This window comes from Mastigoproctus giganteus, chromosome 12, assembly GCF_048544385.1.
Source record: "Mastigoproctus giganteus isolate SK-2022 chromosome 12, ASM4854438v1, whole genome shotgun sequence".
NCBI lineage: Eukaryota > Metazoa > Arthropoda > Arachnida > Uropygi > Thelyphonidae > Mastigoproctus > Mastigoproctus giganteus.
Genome location: NC_143586.1, coordinates 57561397 through 57584412, shown reverse-complemented (window position 1 = coordinate 57584412; position 23016 = coordinate 57561397). Strand labels below are relative to the sequence as shown.

Below are 23016 nucleotides of genomic sequence, written 5' to 3'. Positions count from 1 at the left end.
CATATGTAATATTCCTAAATGAAATATTTATTTGTAGGTTAGTAAAAGCTAATAATTAAACAATTCCAATATAATATAAAAAATGTAAATTACAAATTTTGAAAATTTTAATTGATAAAACTGAAACATATTTTTATTTGTAATGACAGAATTAGTAAAAAAAAAAAAAAAAATACTATTTCAAACAACATATATAAATTTATTCATAAGGCTATTAAAAAGGATCCCATTAAATAGGCCTTACTAATGAGATCCTTGTGGCTGATGTTTTGATCTTAGCATTTTAATATCTGGCTCCAATTTTGTGAGAGTCAGACGAAGATCACCTCTTTTTACTATATCAAGTCGATTAAGATTTTTTGTTAATAACTGTGTTACACGACTAAAGCCAGATTCCACAAGATAAGATGATGGGAAAACAATGACATACATTTTAGCTTTCTTCCGTAAAAGTGGATATTTACATGCAATGTCACTATTCTTCCATACATCATGCTTTCCTTTTTTGAATAGACTTCAGACTGTCTGATCAGACCGCAATTCAACAAGTTCCTCTTGTAAATCAATTTCAACATCAGCAACATTTACCTCAAATGGAATCAGCATCCAATCTGGGATGTTCAATTCTAGTAGGTCCTTGAACCGAACTTGCATGTCTTCATAATTTTTTTTTTAAATGATCAACATACACAACACAATCATCATCGTTTAAATCACTGCTAACTGAAGCAGGGTTTGGAATCTGGTCAAACGCACGGCGTGAGATATTAAGACTGTACAATTTGAGTTTTCCTAGGAATGCATTAATGGCTTCTTTGCTAGATATTAAATCACAATTATGTCCTTGCTACAGCTTATTAAGAGAATTCAGTTTTTCAAACACATCTGAGAGGTAAAATATGTCTGTTTTCATGGCAACCAACTGTTTTCCAATCTCCTTTTCGTTTAGAAACGATACAATACTGTCCCAAAGGGCGACGAAGACAATTGCCTTTAGACAACCATCGCACCTCTGTATGCAGTACAAGACGGTCAAATCCTTCTTCATTTTCATCACAAAATTTGCGAAAGAGACGATCTTGAAGAGCATTAGCCTTAATGAGGTTGACAGCTTTTATTACAAGGGTTAAGGCTTCGTAAAGACGTCCACTCAATCTCTTCGCCACCAGATGTTGGCGGTGAATCACGCAATGTATGCAAAATACTTTTGGCAATGCATTTTTAAATGAGTGATAAACCCTCTGTACCTACCGACCATGGAAGGAGCGCCATCAGTAGCACAAGCCATTAAATTTTCGAGTGGAATATTTTTTCTCTAAAATAAGACTGGACTTCCTTAAATATTGTTTCACCTTTAGTATCTGTTTTGAGGAATCTTGCAAAAAGCATTTCCTCTCTGAGTTGATTATCATCCACACATCTTAAATATGCCAATAAAAGTGCTTCAATGCCCATCAAAGTTGATTCATCGAGTTGCATTGCAAACTGTTTCACTCGTAATTGAGCAATAAGTTGATTTTCCACATCTTCAGACATTTCGTCAATGCGTCTGGATATTGTGTTATTGCTCAAAGGAAGGTTATCGGTAATTTCACGTGCATTTTTGTTTAACATTGTTGAAATTACAACTGATATCGAAGGCAAGATGACAGTTTCACTAATGCTATGTGGCTTTCCAGATTTTGCTATTATTTTGCTGATTTCATATGATGCTAATAAACCGCTATCTTTATTGCTTGCTTGTTTACTAAAAATCTGATCCAATTTGTTTCTTCCTTGAAAATTGTCTCATAGTTTTCGGAAATACTCCACTGATTTATTTTTCTTTTCGCTGTGCCTTATCTCCAAATGGTGACAAAGCTTACTTGGCTTCATGCTATCATTAGACAGCACAGTCATACATATAAGACACATTGGTTTTGTGATATTCTCTGGTGATTCAATAAAACCACACGACAGATATTCAATCAAATATTGTCTCGTTTTTTTCTTTGCATGAGCCATGGGTAATCTGAAAACAATAATAATATTATTAACCTCAAATATTTAATGTCGGAAATGCTTGTAGGTACTAATGGAAATATAGTTCACTAGAACAATAACGTTCAATAACACAAACAATAGATTTCACCACGACGATGCCGACTACTCACTATAGAATGAAATGACTGCCTCTGACTGACTGACTCTTTCTAGATTAGTCGGTGCTTAAATAATGTTTTCTTCTTCAAGAATTTTGTATGGAAAGAAATTTTTTGTTGCGTCAAGTAAAGAAGGTTCCAGAAAATACGAGTATCTTCTAACTGCAAATTTCTGGACTTTTCTATGACATTAGTTTATTTTATTATTATTTTTTTTATTTATTTATATTTGACAAATTATTTTATTTATAATATTTTATCATGAACCCCTTAGCTCATATTATGGACCCCCGAAATACAATTTTTTTCTTGTGGACCCCCTCAAAGCTTCTATGGACCCCTAGGGGTCCATGTGCACCCCGGTTGGGAAACGCTGCTTTAGATGAACGAAGTTAGCAATGGGGGATGAATGGCTTTAAGTTCCATTATGCAAGAAAGAGCTTTAAAACTTTGCTGTGAGGTGTGTATGAAGGGGCACCATTCAGATATAATGTATACTTGTGACAATTCCCTAAAAACTCTATTGATATCATGGCAGTAGCAGAGCAGACCATTTGCTGTAAAGGATGTCACCAAAATTTGGTTTCTTTTACGATAGTGCAACACTGTCATTTTCTTAACCAAGTAATTCTGCTTTAGTGTTGAGCTTTATTTTTGGAGAGGGCTAGATCTCTAATGAGGTCAACTCATCTTGGGTAAACTGCTTTATATCTCATCATTCTGGCTCCAATATTTCATCAAGTGTGTACTCAGGATCAGCTGCAGTTATCAGGTCTCCGGCAGTCATACCTTCAACACATTCCATTTCATCTTGTAAAGAATTTAGTCCTTGCTGTGAAGATGCCAGAATTGGCATATTGTCATTGTCAGGGGTTGTCTCATTACCAAATTCAGGTTTAGATAAACAGTCTTGTGTTTAATCTTCATTGAAAATTCAATTAACCTCATGTTACAAAAGTAACAGTCCACGTAGTCCTTTATTACCCTCCATATCGTGGGGATGGCAAACAGCATTGACTTTTTTCATTGTTTAACCAGTCACATAAGCGATTTGAACAAGCAGTACTGGTAACATGTGATGTCTACACTTTGTTATGGTCACCTAGAGGATAGCCAAAGTCAACTGGTAAATTTTCCAAATATTTGCCATGATTGTATGCCATTGTGATTTAGTTAGGAAGGAGCTGCACATGTAGCAAAGGTTGTTGGGGTGATTTTTATATTTCCAAGGCATAATGATGATGAAAGTGTTTCACCATTTCACAGGATCTTACCTGAAACAATTTATAATGCAATAATTAAATTATGAGGTAACTAGGATATAGATATATTCAACCAATTTTATAAATTAATGTATAAACAATAATAAATAAATAAATAATTATATTCCTGTAGGTTGGTTGAATAGTTATGTGGGTGGTATAATCAGACTCATGTTCATATAATTGGCCTTATCACAAAAACTAGACATTCTAGAAGAAAACTGAAAACATTTGAAAATCAGTATCCAAAGACCTGTGTAGTCCATATTTTTTTTCTTATTTTTTTTTAAACACTTGAGTGCCAGCCTCATAATTCATACAGTACTTTTTTTATTTAAAATAAAAAAAGTACTGCTGTATGAATTATACTTGATTTTATGCATCAGAGAAGATTAGAAATGTTCCAAAATGTGTTCTGCTGAAATAGGAATTGTATTTTCCTATTGATTTTGTTAAGATTTTGGCTAGTATATTCTGTATGAAATAAATATTCATATTTCACAGTTACAAAATTGAATTTCATTATTTTTATGTTGCCTTTAGTGAAAATATGCCTAAGACTGACACTTGCCTATTTTTGGACCATAACACACAATTTTGAATGGCAAAATTGAGGAAAAATAATTTAATTACATGTTCTTATAAAACAAAAGCAAAGCTGGTGTACATAATTGTGGTATGTAGCTGTAAAAGTGTTCCTTGTATATTTTATCACAAAGTGAAAGTGCTTGACAGTACTGAACTGCCAAATATTCATATAGAAAAACATTTGTATTTTTAATATTAACAAAAGCCTTTGTACTATAACAGTGGCGTCCAAACTTTTTTGGCTTAGGGCCAAAAGCTGAAGACCATGTGCCACAAGGGGTCTTACAGATAGTGGATCAGGGTCATGGGCCTCAGGATAGAAACTTATCATTATGTATTTTTCAAAATATGATTTAATTTTTGTTGCAAATTTTCATACAATGTTTATATTTACAGTTTAATATTTTTTACACAAAATAATTAAATAAGCAAATCCAATGCAATTTTTATTTAGTACTAACAAATATTCAGCTTCTGTACTTTATTTTTCTTATTATGTGGTTGTAATAATATTGTTAAATGTTGAGGAAGACACATGAAACGTCATGAGGAAGCAATACAGACAAATGAAATATTACTAAAAATAGATATTTTCAAAAGTCTGTGTGAAACTGTATTTTCATATGCTAGTTTTAGGCTAGGGGATGGAAGGGCATAACACTTGAGCTGTTCATGGCAATGCGCCACATAATATGAAGAAATTGGCTGTGTGCAGGCCATGGCCTGGACATCCGTGAAGTTTTTTATAATTGAACCCCGCCCCATACTAAGAAACCTTTGATATTAACCCAACTCTGTTAATTTCTAAGCTGTGAATTACCTCCTGTGTCAAAGATTCAGCTTCTGTACTTTATTTTTCCTTCTGTTTTTATTGTTATCAATTATGTAATAAAATTTGTTGATAATTATAGACTTATTACATAAAATTAAGTGCAGTAAAGTTAAAACTTTTTTTTTTCTCTTTCATTCTGCATACTTTTAGCAGTATGCATATCCCCATTTAACAACCATTTGTCTATGATATACAATAGAATCATGAAATATTTGTTTGTGAACACATCTGTAAACTCTCACTATATGTTATAAACTTTGGACTTTATTGAATTAGTTGAGATCAAAAAAGAAATAAAAACCATGTAGTAAATTTTTGTACAATTTATACAATTTTTAAAATTTTTAAATATATCACTGCATTTATTAAAAATATGGATATTTATTCTTAGTGCAATTGTTCCAAGACATCATAAAGGAACTTGTGGGATTGGAGATGACAACAGATATTACAGCCAACCTTTCAGGATCCTTTCATCAGAGAATTACACTAGAATTTCATGGGAATATGTAAATGTCGTTGAAACCTCAACTGTGATAAATAGTTTAATTTTAAAAACACAGTATCTACTGTTATCATTATTTGAACAAGTGGATGTTTATTGCTCATCTTGGCATTAGTTTATAAATTTTCAGGTGGCTGGTAACCTTTAAAAAGTTAACGTGAATTTGACACTGTGTTGTATATGTTTGTTTGCTCTATAGCCAGGAGTAGGGGGGGGTGGGCATGTGGGTAGTTCTTATCTGGATCTGAAAAGTTATTTCTGCCACTGATTCACAAAAAAAATTATCATTGTTATTACTGGAACTAACGACAGAATAAATTTCATTAAAATCTTTTTTTTTTGAACATCAGGATTCTTGTTTCTTTTTTGTTGTCAGAACAAACTGATATGCTGAGAGAAGCAAGGTTTATTGACTCTCTCTCTCAGAGTTAACACAGATCATCTGGGATATGATTAATCACTAATTTATCTGTTTAAATTTTTTTTTTATCTTACCTTCATTATGAAGATTTCAGATGATGCTTCACAGGTATGTAAATTTTAGATAATTAGATAAGATTATTTTATGTATGTTTTCACACACACACACACACACACACACATATATATATATATATATATATATATATATATATATATATATATATATATATATATATATATATATATATATACAGTATATAATTGTTTAGGAGGCTTCTATCTTGCAGTTGGTTGATAATCGCTGCAGTTTACATTTTTTTATTATTATTATTATTTCATATTATAGTAACTTATGAAAATTGAATTTTTTTTAGAGTAGCAAAGATGGCAGAGAGATTAAATCAAAATATCTTAACTGTAATTAAAAAAATGAAGATATTTTATATCTCTAGATTTACTTCATACATTTATTAGTTTTACTCTAAGAAATTTAAATATTGTGATTTGTAATTTCAGTTCTGTTAATAGTACTTTATTTGGTCTAAAGAAATAATCAATTTGTAATATTAGTATTTTAATCAATTATTAGGGTAGAATGTGCCTTGAAACTGGGTCTTATATGGTCAATTTCCAGGAATGTGTTAAATGTCACAAGAAGGATGAACTGCATATTGCAAATAAAAAGGAAGGTATTGAAGAATATGGAGAAGAAATTGTCACGTATCAGCGTAAGAATTTATTGTTGTTAATAGTTATTAGCTAAACTGTATGTCTTAACTAGCCACCTGGTTAGTTCCAAAAACATATCATTTAAAGATTAATATACACTTTTAAATTTTAATTCGAGTATCCGTAAATTTTAATGAATTTCAGCTAAAATTCAATCATATTATATAATCTGTAAAATGTGGTTTAAAATATTTTCCCATGATTTTTATGTTATAGTTACAAGATTATTTCTGTAATCTTGCTGTAGTTATCTTTCAGAATACTTTCTCTATAGTGGTTTTTATAACTACCATCTGGGAACATAATTTGGATGAGGACAGTTGCTTTTTGTACCCTCTGACCCAAAATTCACTTTTACTGAGATGAATTCATTGAATTATTCAAAATAGAGTGAGATTTCTGTAAGGATCATTTTATTTCCATAATTTTCAGGTTAACACAAATATCTGCCCACCCTACTTAGATTTACCACCAGCTTACATGAAAAATTTGAACAGAATAGTAACTTAGTTCAGCTTGCACTGTATACCAAGGATGCCTAGTTTCTTTATGTTGCAAGCTATTAAACTAGATTGTACTAAATTGTTTAGGGTTTCTTAGAAAAAATATATATCTAGCTTGCATTTTCCCAGGCAACTCCAGTTCTCGGCAGATAATTGATCATTCATAATAATATATTAAGCATCACCACTGTATATAGTTCAAAAAATTTAATATACAAAGTAGATTTTGTTACTGTATGCAAAGGAATCAGTTTCTTGTCAAGACCATTGAAATACTGTATATAACTCCTCTTTATAGAGGTAAACTCATGTAGATCATGGACAAGTATATATTCAAGTTTTGATAATGTAATGAGTTATCCTAAGAAGTAATTCATTACATAAATTAATTAACTGTAGCTGCTTTAAGGTACCTTTTCTATAAGAATTAAGAATATATTCAACATGAAATAATTATAATTACAAGTGGGCATACTACCCACAGTGTACACCAGTGGATGCTTGTTTGAAAAATGTATTTAAAAATATATGTTTACATTTTAAATGCATATATTATTCCTGCTCATATTTAATATGATCTTAAAATAATGAATGACATTACAAAGTACAGTTTGAACTCTTTTATTTAAAAAAAAATTTATGCTGCACAAATTGTGCGACATTCCTGCTTTTACTAAAAACTTTTATGCTTCACTAGAGGGATAAGGCATTATGCTGTACTTTGCTGTTACTATAAAATACAAATAAGCAAGCATTTTCTCCCTGAAGGATTTCCAGTCAGTCTGCATTCAGTACAACTAGGACCTGTTTCTATTTTCTGTTTTGGAAATTAATTTTTATTAATTTTCTAAAACTTGTTCTTCAAGGCATGGTTTAGCCGAATTCATTGAACTGTTAGTCATTATTAATCCATTAAACATTGCTATGAATCAGAGATCACAATAATGAAGTATTAACATTCATTATTGTGTCATCTTGATCTCTGATTCATGCTCAGCCAGAGGGTCACACATTTTTTTAAGGAGGCTAGGCATAAACCTACATGAAACAGTAGCCTGAAACTCTGATCTTGTTTTCATTTTACAAATCAGCACACACTTAGATTGAAAATTACTTCAGATTCACTCCTGCTAAAAGTAGGTAATTTTTCCAGGATTGAACTGATTTCCCTTTTTTAGGACTTAGAATAATCTGAAGCTATTTTCAACATGACACTTACATTGACATTTATAGAAATATTTTTGCAGGCACAGAAATGTTTTATAGGTATTGTGTGATATGCCATTGTGGAAAAGATGGAAAGGTATTAGAAGGAAAGGTTCTCTTATTGGATCAATAATTTGAAAGGCTCACATGTACCACTTATTTGTAAGACAAGGACATAGAAAAATTTTTTTTTACTTATCAAACTAGCAGATGCGGGTTTGATAAGTATAAAAAAAATTTACATGCTTAATACATTCTGTATAAAATCTTTGTAGAGTCAAGTTGGTAGAGGAATTATTATCAGCTTTTACTGTGATTCTGTGAAAGCATTTCCTGACCTCAACTTAATAAAATGGAGGGAAGCAGTTAGAGGCTGGAACAAGTGTTAATCCTATTGAGACCCACTTATTCTGGAGAATGTCAGCTAGAATGTATCTCTTAAAGAAGCAGGAAAATTAAGGATTGGGTGTGTTTATTCTTGTGGACTTTGTGATTAAATAGTGATTTATTACTCCTTTAATCCCTGAGCATTCAAAGGAAAAATAAGCAACATTTGCTAGTCATTTAGAAAGCTCACAAAAATGCTATGTCACTTTTCAGCTGTTTACGTGAAGCAACCATTCATATAACATGGTTTAATAACTTGTTTATGAAGTAGAAGTGTGTCTAAAGAAGAAAATTTGGAATTTTGGGATTCTTCTCACTTTGGTTATGGCCCAGAACATCCAGGGGAGATCCATATAATTGATCTACACTGGAAATTCACATGTTGAAGTGCTATTCTCGTTATCAAATATAACATCCTTCTTGCAGCTACTAGACTAGGCAGTGATAGCAACATTCAAGTTGTACTTTCTGTTGCATCTTGAATGCTGTGAAAACTGATCCTTCTATAACCATCAGGTGCTGTTTGAAAGATTATAATAATGTGCATTGCATTGTTAATATTAAGAAATTGCTGCTGAAAATATGTTGAAAAAATCAAGTTAAAAATGGGAGATCTGAGGGAGAGTAGGAACCACAATAGTTTGCACAGTTGAGCAAGGGTAATGAAGAAGTGGTAGTTAAATCCCTGCATACTACTATATCTTTGGCAGAACAATTGACAGAGATACTTGTTGAAAAAATATTTGAGTTGGATCCTTATTATGGAGAACAGTCTAAAGTTCAAATGACACCATCCTAATGACACCATTCCAAATGAGCATCAACATCTGTTGAATCTCTATAAAGGCATCTATAAAATCTTGCAGAAGCTAACACAATATAGCATTATTGCACTCTGAATTCTGTCAGAAGTCCAAAATGCTCCATCTTCATTCATATAACCTGGTTCTGTATCATTATCATCAGATTCACTTTATCTTACCTTATTTTTTGTTAATTTTTAGTTTTATTCTATGAATAATCATATATTTTCAATGAATGGTTCTTTTAAATTACTTATTGTTTTTTTTAAGCTTAAATAATCAGTTAATACTGTAGTACTGAAATATATTTTATTCAAAAATATCAAAAACACCTTGCAAAACAACCTAACAGGTGTCAACGGACAGATTATATAATAATATATGATTTAAAAATATAACTATGAACATTGGCCTTGTTAATTTTTGTAAATAATTAACTATCATTAACAGATTTTTCTTATAATACATCCATTAAAATGTGTGCATTTTTTGGATGAGGGGATCAGTGAGGAAAAAAAATGCATTTTTAAAGGGATCGGCAGGTAAAAAAATGTTGGGGGACCCTGGCTTAGTTAATACTCACAGCAGAACAAACTTTGCCCTTACAACAAGATGTCCTGGTATTGCATTACTTTCAAACAGATGGTCTGTTTGAAAAAAGATAATCAATTGACCAAAAGGTTAATTGGTCATTTGTTTAAAAGATGAGACACTACTATAGCAGCCTGTTTCAATACTCACTTTCTCTTGAGATAGCATGGTCTCTAGTGACAGTACTCAGACAAAACATTTGTAAAGAAATTTTTCAATGTGACCTGCCATACAGTATATAAAGCCAGAACTGCAAAATTATAATTTAGCTAATGCAGTCTGCATGGGTTCATATGGACAATGGACTGCAAGAACAGTTCCTTATTACCATTAATTATGCATTTTTAAAAATAGGGTTTAATTTTTGTTGATTAACATTTATATTTACAGTTTAATTTTTTACACATAACTAAATTTCTGAAAACAAATTTCCATCTGTTGTTGTAGAAGTTGACAATTTAAATAAATTCAAGGAAGAACTAGACAAACTATTGGAGGCAGAGCTGGATTTTGGTGTTTGTAGGCCTCAGGCACTTTTAGTCTGAAATGACTAAAATACTTGAAAAGCCATAAGTTAGAACACAGAAAAGAAACTCACCTTTCTTTATTTATCCATATATTTCTAATTCCACTAAGTGAATAACACTTCAACTGCTTGGCCTCAGAGCGGCACTGCTCCTGTCTCCCCATGGCGGGGCCAGAAACCTTAGCAGAAAAGTTCTCTTGCCAAAAGGAGCTAAAAGCAGCAAAAAGGAGCAAACATGGCAAATACAGACCATGTTAGCATGGAAAATGACAACCCAAAGAGACAGAAGACTGATCGGATGGGGCAACCCTGCCCATCGTTCTTAATCTTTCACTCTCTTAGTAACCAGCCTATGAGTAAATTGTCTCCCTTTGTTATATAGAAACATCTGGAGGGTATTGCAGGATCTCTCAAGGCGGTGAAGAGACTGCAATCAGGAGACCTACTAATAGAAACTACGAACCAAAGACACTCTGAAAAGCATTTACAACTAGCTTTGCTGGCATTCCTGTAAAAATATCTCCTCATGCAACCCTAAATTCATCTGAGGGTGTCATATCTAGTTGGGATTTATTAAATGTCACCGAGGAAGAAATAACCCAAGAACTGCAGGGACAGAATGTAATTGAAGCAAAAATAATAATGATTAAAAAAGATAATCAAATGGCACCTACCAGAAATATTATTCTTACCTTCAATACACCCAACTTACCATTCTCTGTTAAAGCAGGTTATTTATTATTTATTCCACAGTTCTCTGTATGTGTTCAGAGAACTGTGGGTTCTCTGAACACATACAAAGTGACTGTACAGCTACAAAAATGACCTCCAAATTATAGAGGTAACCATCCTTCATATTCCAAGACACATGGAAAATGGAAAACCCAGAAAAAAAAAGTAAAATACAAGGTTTAGAACAAAGTCAGTTACCAAGAAGCGAGAAAACTAGTTGCACCAACTATAAACCAAAATACAGTCCATTCCGGTTATTTGGGACACATCGGGACTAGTGCATTTTGGCCCAATTAAGTGGCTGCCCCAATTATCCGAAGTTTCACGTAAATAGTTAAAAATACAATGTACCCCACCTTTACAATCTGTTCACTGTACAATCAAATCACGTTATGATGGAGTCACCATAGTAAAGTATCATTCACTATACGATGTGCAGTAAGCGCCGGTCATTGAGATCACGTTTGTGAATTGAATTTTAATTCTATTAAACAGCGATTCTAATTAGTGAAAATAGGAGGAATATTATCCACAGGCTATAAAAGCAGAGATATATTAAGCATAAATTTACCCTTTATTACCTTACCAATTAAAAAATTAAATGATACCTGAAAATCGGAAGAATATAAGTGATAATCGGAATAATTAATACGTACGTGTAATATGTACATACGAACTAGTTGACATTTCTGTTCACTGACATTTGTGGGTGGGGGTTAAAATTTAAAACAGTAAAAAGATAAGCAATCAATAACAAAGAACACGGCACACACAAATTGCAAGTAACACAATACGCACAAGTATAAACTGTGGTTAGTATTTATTCATTTCTTTTTTTTTAGCACTGTTGCATGCTTCATTCCACCACATTTTTGGATGAAGCCATATTCTGGATGATGATTTCGGGATAGCAGTCTTGGATGCTTTCATTATTTTCTGTCACGTAGCTTACTGCAGAATCAATTGTGGGTTGCTACGAAGGAGGTATCTAATTGAGCTATTTCTTGGTATTTAGACCAGTGAGCTTTGTCAAATTTCCAGTTTGCCCACATGTTACTTTGAGGAGAACTCATACAGATGATAGGAAAGTGATCGCTACCACGATGGTCCAGTCTATGAGAGGAAATATCATTGGAGAATACATTGAAAGATCAATAGCAGAGCTTGAGCCAGAGGGTAAATGCATGTGTGTGAGCATGTCTTTAAAATAGTCAGGTTATGTTTATCTAAAAAATTCAATTATCTGTCCTCTGGAGTCAGATCTTGGACGTGGATACCAAAGGGATGGTTGGCAGTCAGAGGTGTTATAGATTTTCCCATTATGGCTCAAAAATGGATGTCCACATGCCTTCTGGCAGAGATTTGTTTAAAGGTATATTTCAGCGACAATTGCTTTTTCAGAGTGACAGTGGCAATTTTATTGCTTCAACATATAAACTGTCAACAGGGGATGTTTAAAATGCTCCAGTAACAATGCAAATAGTGAACTGGATCTATCGAAATATGTTTCTAGTGGATGTGTACACTTTGGACCCATCATCTAATTTAGATCGGACATGTTCATGGAGTTGCAGTAAAGTGTAGCAGTTTGCTCCTCAATTATTGGATAAAATCACACAACAGGTTCAGTCCCCTTGTGCATTTTGTCAGCAGTTGGCAGATATGAGGCAAAAATGTCAACTTTTTATCGAATATGAGCCCCAAGAATTTTGTCTTGGGTATTACTGGAATGATGTTTTGTCCAAGTTTGAGTTCTGGTTCAGGGTGAAAGTTCCATTTGTGACTAGTGTACACAGTTGATCTTCTGAGGAGAGAACCTAAAACCATTAGCCCTTATCCAAGAATTGACGTGGTCAACGGCTTCTTGCAGTTGCCTTTCAATGACCCTCTTATTACATGACTGAAAAGATGGTAAAGCCATCAACAAAGCAGGCACTGTTTATGGTGCAAGGAAGTTGTTCAGTAATAGAATTAACTTTAATAGCAAAAAGTGTAACACTCAAAACTGATCCTTGTGGAACTCCCTCTTCTTGGCAAAAAGGATGAGAGAGAAAGAATCCAAAATGTACTTGAAAGGAGCAGTTTAATAAAAAAATTTTTAACAAAGAGGGCTAGATGACCCTAAGACCAAGATTATAAATATCTTTTAAAATTCCAAATCGCCAAGCTGTTATTTATTTGGTGTTTTTTTAGGAGCATTAGCAACTAAGGCCATATTGCTCCGGGGATATGTGGTGGTCATTCCCTGACATTTCCGCATCCTCCGTATTTGGTGGTCACAGGCTCGAACCCTGGTCTAATCAAGAAGTGTGTGCTATGCACTGCTGCTCCTGCCCACCTGGCTACGGAGGTGCCAAATCTCCAAGCCATGTCATACTTTTTTTCCATATCAAAGAAAATTGATACCTGGTGCTCATATTTCAGGAATGCATCTCGAATAGATGTTTCCAGTCCTATTAGGTTGAGTACTGACCTGTTCCTTCAAAAGCCATATTGTATTTTGGAAAGGTGATAACCATCATTGACTATCCTTTCTAGGATCTTGCACAAGCAGCTTGCCAGTGCAATTGGGTGGTAATTATTTGGAAATTATGGATCCTTTTCTGGCTTTAGAAAGAGAAGCACAATTGCCTTACACCAGTTCAGAAACTGGTCTTCAACATAGATTCTGTTGTACAGACAGCAGCCAATCCAAAGATTCAGACAGCAGTCTGTTGTACAGACAGCAGCCAATCCATTGATAGCCTAAATAAATTTAAGGCTCAGCTGGACAGGTATTTCGAACGAACGGAGGGGTGAAGTGGAAGTTTTTTTTTTTTTCTGGCTGATGCTGCATAAGCTTTCTTTCTTGCATCATATGCCTCTACTAATGCCAATGCTAATGCTAAAAGTGAAAACTGAGTAACAAGTTACAAAGTTTTAAAAATAGGAATGAAGAGAAGATCTGAAAATTAATTTTTTTATATGATTGAAGATTTCATGGACGTGTAAACACATTTCACCATAATAACTCACAGAATTCCAGCTGTCGGTGTTATCGCAAATTCAGTAAGATCGAGTTTACTATCCGTTTATGATAGATTTCACTAACAGAAAAGCCTAATAAACAGGTGACTGCTTATTGTTTTATGGTTGTGACCTCCAGAATTTCAACTGAACCATGTGGTACCGTCGGAGACAATCGTAGGGTAATCTCCAGTGCTGTGGTCTCCTGCCCCAATTAAACGGCATGCTGTCCCGATTAAGTGAAGTAAACTCTGGCTATTGTCTGGCTATTTTCTCGATTGGTTTCTGTTTTTTAAGATTTGCCCCAAATAAACGGCTGCCCCGATTAACTGGTGGCCCAAATAACCGGAATCCACTGTATTACCTATGCAAATGCTGTAAAGAAATTTCAAACAGTCTCCATTCAAGCTGATGTCACAGTTCCTGCTACTAAATCAATTTCTGATCGGGCTAGAAATGTCCTCGCTTCGCTACAATCAAATGTACACAGCAACAATCCAAGACCTCAGACCAAGCAAATAATATACAGTCCATTCTGGTTATTTGGGACACATCGGGACTAGTGCATTTTGGCCCGATTAAGCGGCTGTCCCAATTATCCGAAGTTTCACGTAAATAGTTAAAAATACAATGGACCCCCCCCCCTTTACAATTGGTTCACTGTACAATCAAATCACATTACGACGAACTCACCATAGTAAAGTACCGTTCACTATACGATGTGTAGTAAGCACTGGTCATCGTGATCACGTTTGTGAATTGAATTTTAATTCTATTAAACAGTGATTCTAATTAGAGAAAATAGGAGAAATATTGTCCACAGGCTATAAAAGTAAAAATATATTAAGCACAAATTTACCCTTTATTACCTTACCAATTAAAAAATTAAATGATACGTGAAAATTGGAAGAATATATAAGTGATAATCGGAATAATTAATACGTACTGTAATATGGACATAATAACTAGTTGACATTTCTGTTCACTGACATTTGTGGGTGGAGGTTAAAATTTAAAACAGTAAAAAGATAAGCAATCAATAACAAAGGACACGGCACACACAAATTGCAAGTAACACAATATGCACAAGTGGAAACGGAGTAACAAGTTACAAAGCTTTAAAAATAGGAATGAAGAGAAGATCTGAAAATTAATTTTTTTATATGATTGAAGATTTCATGGAAGTGTAAACACATTTCACCATAATAACCCACAGAATTCCAGCTGTCGGTATTATTGCAAATTCAGTAAGATCGAGTTTACTGTCTGTTTATGATAGATTTCACTGACAGAAAAGCCCAATAAACAGGTGGCTGCTAATTGTTTTATGATTGTGACCCAGAATTTCGACCGAACCACGTGGTACCGTCAGAGACAATCATAGGGTAATCTCCAGTGCTGTGGTCTCCTGCCCCAATTAAACAGCATGCTGTCCCAGTTAAGCAAAGTAAACCTTGGCTGTTTTCTTGATTGGGTTCTGTTTTTTAAGATTTGCCCCAAATAAATGGCTGCCTCGATTAACCGGTGGTCCCATCTATTATTCTGCCAGAATTAGTGCACTATGCTGGCTTGGTTCAGTTCAACACAGTGCATGAGGATTGCACTTGGTGCATTCAGAACATTGCCAGCACATAGCCTTTACATTGATGCTCATGAGCCCCCACTGTCTTTACATAGGAAATCACTATTGCTAAAGTACACTGTCAAGATACAAAGTTGTGCCTCGCATCCCATTCAGTCATACCCTTTCAATCCACCATTAGAAAACCTCTACAGAAATAAACCTTAGCATGGTAAAACCAACTGGTCTTTGCCTTCTTGAACTGATGCAGGTTTGGAATGCTTCCATCCATTCAGTACAACAGGTAGTAACTTGTACTCAACCACCATGGGTTCCTCCTCCTATACCAACCTTTGACACTTACCTCTAGAGGTCAATGGGGAAAAAATATTTTTCAAGCTTCAAATGTCAGACAACTTCATGCTGTTCACACTCCAATATATATTGATTTGTCTCCAGTATACACAGATGGCTCTAAATCTAATTCAAATATTGGAGCAGCCACAGTATTTCCAAATACCACTATTTCAGCATCTCTTCCTTCTGAATTCAGTATCTTCTCATCCGAATTATATGCAATTAAATTAGCTTTAGAAAATATCTGTTCTGACTCGTCTTTAAAATCTATTATTTACACTGATTCCCTCAGCTTAATCATGGCATTATGTAATTCCTCAGATAAAGTTCACTCTATTCTTGATGAAATTAGAAACTTGTTACTACAGATTTAAAGAAGCCACCAACTAGTCATCTTCTGTTGGGTTCCAGCACATTCTGGAACAAAGCTGCAAAAAATCCAACCATCTTAAATTTAACCAATATCCCTGTTCTAGCATCAGACTATGCACTAATCATTCATGCTGCATGCCTATCAAAATGGACAACAGTCTGGCACTCTCAAACTAATAACTCTTGAAGTTTAAACTCTTGAAGTTTAAACAGGATCTGAAAATTTGGCACTTCAGTGTCTGTACATCAAGATGATAAGGAAGTACTATCAAGGGCAAGAATAGGTCATACTCACCTCACCCAACTTTATATTTGCTCACAGGAGACAATCCACCACAGTGTCCACATTGTTTTATAAATCTGACTGTTAAACACATTCTCATTGACTGCTCCTACTATAGACAAGACAGAACTTTAACCCTGCTATCACTGGTAAATCTTGATAAACCAATAACTTTAGAGAATCTCATCGGTGACAAGCAAATATTTTGGAATTTTTCAACTACCTCAAGTGAACTGAACTTCATAATCGTTTCTGATTTTATGAAAATTTCTCATTTCCTTATAGTAGTAGTAGTAGTAGTAGTGGCACATGATGCAAGAAAGCAAGTGTAGGAGCTTATGCAGCATCAGCCAAAAAAAAAAAAAAAAAAAAAATCATCACACCATTCCCTCCAAATGCCTGTCCAGTTCCTCCTTAAATTTATTTAACCTATCAACTTCCACAACGACAGATGGAAGTTTGTTCCAGCAATTAACCACCCGCTGGCTAAAGGCAAATTTCCGCACATCTATTCTACATCTGTCCTTTCTTAATTTGAACTTATGTCCCCGTAGGTTCGTAATCTGAACAAGTGGAAGGATCCCATCAGAATTCAGCGTGCTCAACCCATTCAAGGCCTTATAGACCTCAGTCAGATCACCGCGCAGGTGCCTAGTCTCCAGCCACTGAAATTTGCAGAACTTAAGCCTCTCTTGGTAAGAGAATCCCTTCATTCCCCTCACCAATCGTGTTGCTCTTCTCTGTACACGCTCAAGCAAATCTACATCCTTCCTAAAATGAGGCCTCCAGACCTGTACGCAGTACTCAAGGCGTGGCCTGACCATTGCCTTATACAGAGGGACAATCACCTCCTTTTCCCTGCTAGCAAAATTCCTATATATCATTGACAAAACCCCATGACCTGCCCTAGCAGCCTGTCTGCATTGCTCAGAAAACTTCATATCTGACTGCACAATTACTCCCAGGTCTTTTTCATTTTCTACCACCTTAAGTGTAGTACCACACAGTTGGTACGTTTCTCTGGGGTTACTTCTACCCATATGCAGTACTTTGCATTTGTCAAGGTTGAACTTCAGTTGCCACTTCTTAGCCCATCTGCCCAAATTATCTAGATCCTGTTGCAGTAGCACACTGCCATTACTGTCATTAACAACCCTGCCAACCTTTGTGTCATCTGCAAACTTCGACATTAAGCCTGATATACCTTCATCAATATCATTGATAAATACACAAAACAACAGTGGACCCAACACCGAACCCTGTGGGACTCCACTAATAACATTAGTCCATGAAGAGCAGCACCCATTGATTACCACCCTCTGTCTTCTCCCACTTAACCATCGCCAGGTGGGAAGGAGCAGCAGTGCGTAGCACACGCTTCTTGATTAGACCGGGGTTCGAGCCCGTCACCACCAAATACGGAGGATGCGGAAAGGTCATTCAGGGAATGACCACCGCATATCCCGGAGCAATATGGCCTTAGTTGCTAATGCTCCTAAAAACCAAATAACAATAACATAACTTAACCATCCTTTTATCCATTGTAGCAACTTACCCTTAATACCATTCTGCTCCAATTTGTACAGTAGTCTTCCATGCGCAACAGTGTCAAAAGCTTTCCTGAAATCCAAGTATATGATATCAAAATTATTTTTCGCATCCAGTTCCTTTGTGACCACATCATAATAACCAATCAAATTTGTCAGACAAGACTTTCCCTTAACAAACCCATGCTGTGTTTGAATTATTGCTGCAGTCTTGTCTAGATGATCCTGCAATGCATCTTTAACCAGTGACTCCATTATTTTACCCGGAACAGAAGTTAAACTAACTGGTCTGTAATTACTCGTGTCACCCTTCGATCCACCTTTGTGAATTGGGGACACATTTGCACATCTCCAGTCCGTGGGAACCTCCCCTGAGTCCAAGGATGCTCTCATAATTATGGCTAAGGGTTTGCTTAGTTGCTTTGCCGCCTCCTTTAAAATAACTGGATAGATCCCATCCACCCCAGGTGCCTTTCTTATGTTTAACTTCAACAATTTCTCCTCCACTTTGCTCTCAGTTATTACAAAATCATTAAGCACACTGCTACAATTTGATAACCTTCTTCCATTTTCAAACTGTAATAATTCCTCACGTGTGAATGTAGATGCAAAATACTCATTCAGTTTGTTTGCTATCTGAGCAGGATCATCAACAGTCGAACCATCGATGTCAAGTGGACCAATCATATTCATCCCCTTCCTTTTAGAGTTTATATAAGTAAAGAAATCCTTGCTGTTTTTCTTAGCATCCTTTGCCAAAGATTTCTCGTAATCCGCCTTCGCCTGCCGAACCTCCTTTGTGACCTGATTACAGACTAGCTTATATCTGCCACAGGCTTCTGCGTCACCTGATAATTTATATGCATCCCATGCATTTTTCTTCTCTGTCACGAGTCTCATTAGTTCATTTGATAACCATTTAGGCCTAAACCTTGAACGATATTTCTTAATCGGTATATAAAGTCTAGTAGCTTCCACGATTAATTCCTTGAATGCTTCCCACTTAGAATTTACTGTTGGTAACATCGTCAGTTGATCCCACTGTACAGAATTTAAAAACTGTCTGAGACCACTGTACTCCCCTTTACGGAAGCAAAAACCCTTTCCTTTACCCCTGACGGTAGTTACCTCTTTGAGTAAATCCCACTTCAGCACACTGTGATCACTGCCACCTAGTGGTTCCTTTATCTGCAAATTCTTAATACACGAATGATCACTGCTGATAACCAGATCAAGAGTATTACTTTCTCTGGTTGCCTCTCGAACATGCTGCTGCAGAAAACAATCATCCAATAAATCCACAAAAGTCTGACTGGTGTGTGAGTGACCAACCCACAAGTTCCAGTCAATATCTGGGAAGTTAAAATCCCCCATTATAAGACATTCAGATTTACTGGCCCACTCTATTTCTCTGTACAATTGTTCATTGTACTCATTCAAGTCATTAGGCCTATAACACACTCCTACCCTTATTTTTCCTTTCGCAGTGCTTATCTCGCACCAAATTGACTCAACAGAGCACTGTTCATCTATATTAACTGGGTGCACTTCCTTTGATTTTATGTTTTTCTTAATTAACAGCATAACACCCCCTCCCTTTCTGTCCTGTCTATCCTTTCTGTACACATTGTACTCCCCAAATTCCAGTTCTGCATTCCTTATATCTTTGTGACACCACGTCTCTGCTATCCCAACAATATCCGCCTTTGATGTCTTGACCAACACTTCAAATTCATCAAATTTATTTACTATACTTCTAGCATTGGTATACATGCAAGCATACATGCTCCTATGCCTATTCCTTGTTACCCTAACACATCCCATATACCCAACTATTCCATGATGACTGCCATCCGTCCCTGAAACCCCCAACACCCCTCGCTCCAGGTCGCTTCTTATTCTAATAGAAGTTGTGCAAGAATCACCTTCACCTCTGCCTGCGGTTACTGTTAAACTATTAGTCTTTGTATCCCCCCAAACTAGCAGTTTTCCGACCCACCTAACACTGCCTCGATAGCATCAGCAAATATTCTTGCACCCTTTCTATTTAAGTGTATCCCATCCCTGTAGAAGCAATCTCTCCTGTTAACAAGTACAGTCCAGGCTGAAAAAAATTCTACCCCTTGAGCCTTGCACAATCCTTCCAGGGCCGAATTGATCGACAAGGCTCTCATCATGTACTCCCTCCTATCGTGTCTGGGCAGAATTGCAGACACTTTCAAATTCAACCCTATTTCACGGCTTTTTTTCAACAGTGACCTGTACTTGTTGAGTAATTCTGCCGGTCTCCTACTCTTAATATCATTAGTGCCAACGTGTACAACTATATCACCTTTTGTGCCCTTGAAAGATGATATCCGCTCTACAACGTCATCAACCTTTGCCCCTGGCAGACATACCCTGGTCCTGTTCCACCTATCCTTTTTACATAGCATGTTCCCCGTTTCCCTGACAATAGAGTCACCAACAACAACTAGTTCCTGTGGGACCAGCGCATTCTGCCTTAGGGGTTGCCGCTGTGTTGCGTGATGACCAAGTGCAAGCTCTGGCGTTGATGTGGGCAGCTGAGAGCCTGATGGGCCCCTCAATTTAGTTCCTTCGAGGGCATCCACCCTGTCCTTCAAGCTCTCATATAGGCCCATAAGAACGCTGAGTTGTTGCCTGATTTCGATACACTCCTTGCATCGCGCACACACAAAGACATCCCCCATGGCAATATCATGTTCCGTTCCAGAGAGTTCGGCAAACATTTCACAAGTTGCACATTTCTTTAGGCTGTGATGCGTTGGAGAATTGCCCCCCTCAGTTCTCCCCCGAGTCACAGCACTCCTGCCACTTTGTGCCCGTTGCTTTGCTGCTCTAGTTTGGGGCATGGTAGTTTAAATTAATAAAATCAATAAATTAAATGTCAGTAGTATTTGAATAGAAACTATTAAATAGAAACAGTGAAGCGTATTACTATATAATTATGCGTTAGAGCTACCTAGCTACCTCAATTAAAAAATTTGAATTCCCTACCACTATATCCAAAAACAATGGCTACAAAAATGGAACGAAATAACGGTTTTACCTATCGTAAGTAAAATCCACAAAAACTCTTTATCTAAATTAAAAATAAAAAATAACCAGCGTAACTATAACTATATGACTACGTATTAAGTACAATATAAAATAACAATCATGTAAATAACAGGTAAACATTTATCGTTTTTGCAGAGCCTGTAACTGATAGCTGTAACTTTTAAAGAGATTCAGCGCCCTCTTATATTATAAATGAATAGGCTATAATAGTCATAGCAGCTTATTCACCATCAAACCCCCATAACAACAACTTTAATTCTTCTACTTTTGAGAATAGTCTCTAGATAGCGTATGGATATTGAATTGAAGTTCTTAGAGTTGATTGCACACATTTTCTCAGCTCGTTTTTTGTTAGTCACAGTGAAAAGAGTTAACTGTTGTTTTTTTTTTTTTTTTTTCCCTTTCTTCATAGGCCCTAGGCACTGTGCCTGCAGTGCCTAATGGGAAATCTGGCCCTGATTGGAGGGAATGAATAGGTGAAATGGGAGGTACCATTTTTTTTTTTTTTTTTTGGTTGCTGCTCTATAAGCTTGCTTTGTCGCATCATTTGCCACTGCTAATGCTAATTCTAAATATGAAATATGAAATTCCAACATTATTATTACATGAACTAATTAGCATTCTTATTACATGGTTGTAATAATATTGTTAAATATTAAGGGAAATACATAAAACATCATAAGGCAATACACAGAAATCGAATATTACTAAAGACAGAAGACAGACATTTTCAAGTAAGTGTGAAACTATATTTCATAGCATGCTACTTTTAACTCAGGGGTAAGGGAAGGACACAATACTTAGAGCTACCAACATGGCCCTAGGCTGTACAATATGAAAAAATGAACCTTGTGTTAGAAAGCACTGTTTTAAAAAAATGGCCAGTTCATCTTTCCATTGAGCCATCTGTTTAAATTAGTGCAATACCAGGGCAACTCGTTATAAAGGCAGTTTATTCTGTTGTGAAGCTTGAGGCTCTGAGTATTGAGTATTAAGACCTGCTTATTATCTAAGCAGGGTAAATCCTGCTGATCAAAGACATATGAAAGGACAAGATAGTTCTATAAACTTCTCACAATTTCTTTGAGGCCATATAGCTCTGAGACTATATAGCTATACAAGATGATTCAAAAAGGACTTTACAACTTCTTAAGTGTATAGAAATTTATTCAGGATACTTATATAATTTATTGAACTGTCATATTGTAGCAAAAAACATCAACTTTTACCTAGAACAGTCATTTTGGTTCGATGTGACTGCCATTGGTGATACGGCAGACATCCCATCTGAACTCAGTTTCCTTCCAAATGTGACGTAACATATCCGGCGTAACTTCTGTAACTGCAGTGGTGATTTTAGTTTCGAGCTTGGCAAGATTGGTAGGTGAGGATGGAACAAATACTCGATCTTTAATGAAACCCCATAGAAAAAATTCTAGAGGTGTCAAATCTGGGGAACGAGGTGGCCCTGCTCGACCAATCCACCAACCTGGGAAACATTTATTGAGGAATTCCCTTACCTCTGTCAGGTAGTGAGGAGGTGCTCCATCTTACTGAAAGTGAAAGCGTCCTTCATCGTAC

At 35.6% G+C, this 23016-nt stretch overlaps 1 protein-coding gene across 2 annotated transcripts in view; it reads left to right on the top strand.

Moving 5' to 3' along the window:
* The window catches only part of LOC150077087 (protein Churchill-like), an 86806-nt gene that overhangs the window by 15298 nt on the left and 48492 nt on the right, over positions 1-23016 (top strand). The window contains exon 2 of one of the 2 annotated variants that reach the window (XM_090386477.1): positions 6386-6479. In XM_090386477.1, coding sequence (XP_090242603.1) covers positions 6386-6479 — 94 coding nt within the window. Of the gene's footprint in view, positions 1-6340; positions 6480-23016 lie in introns of both variants that reach the window. The other variant, XM_090386476.1, reaches the window with a different exon arrangement.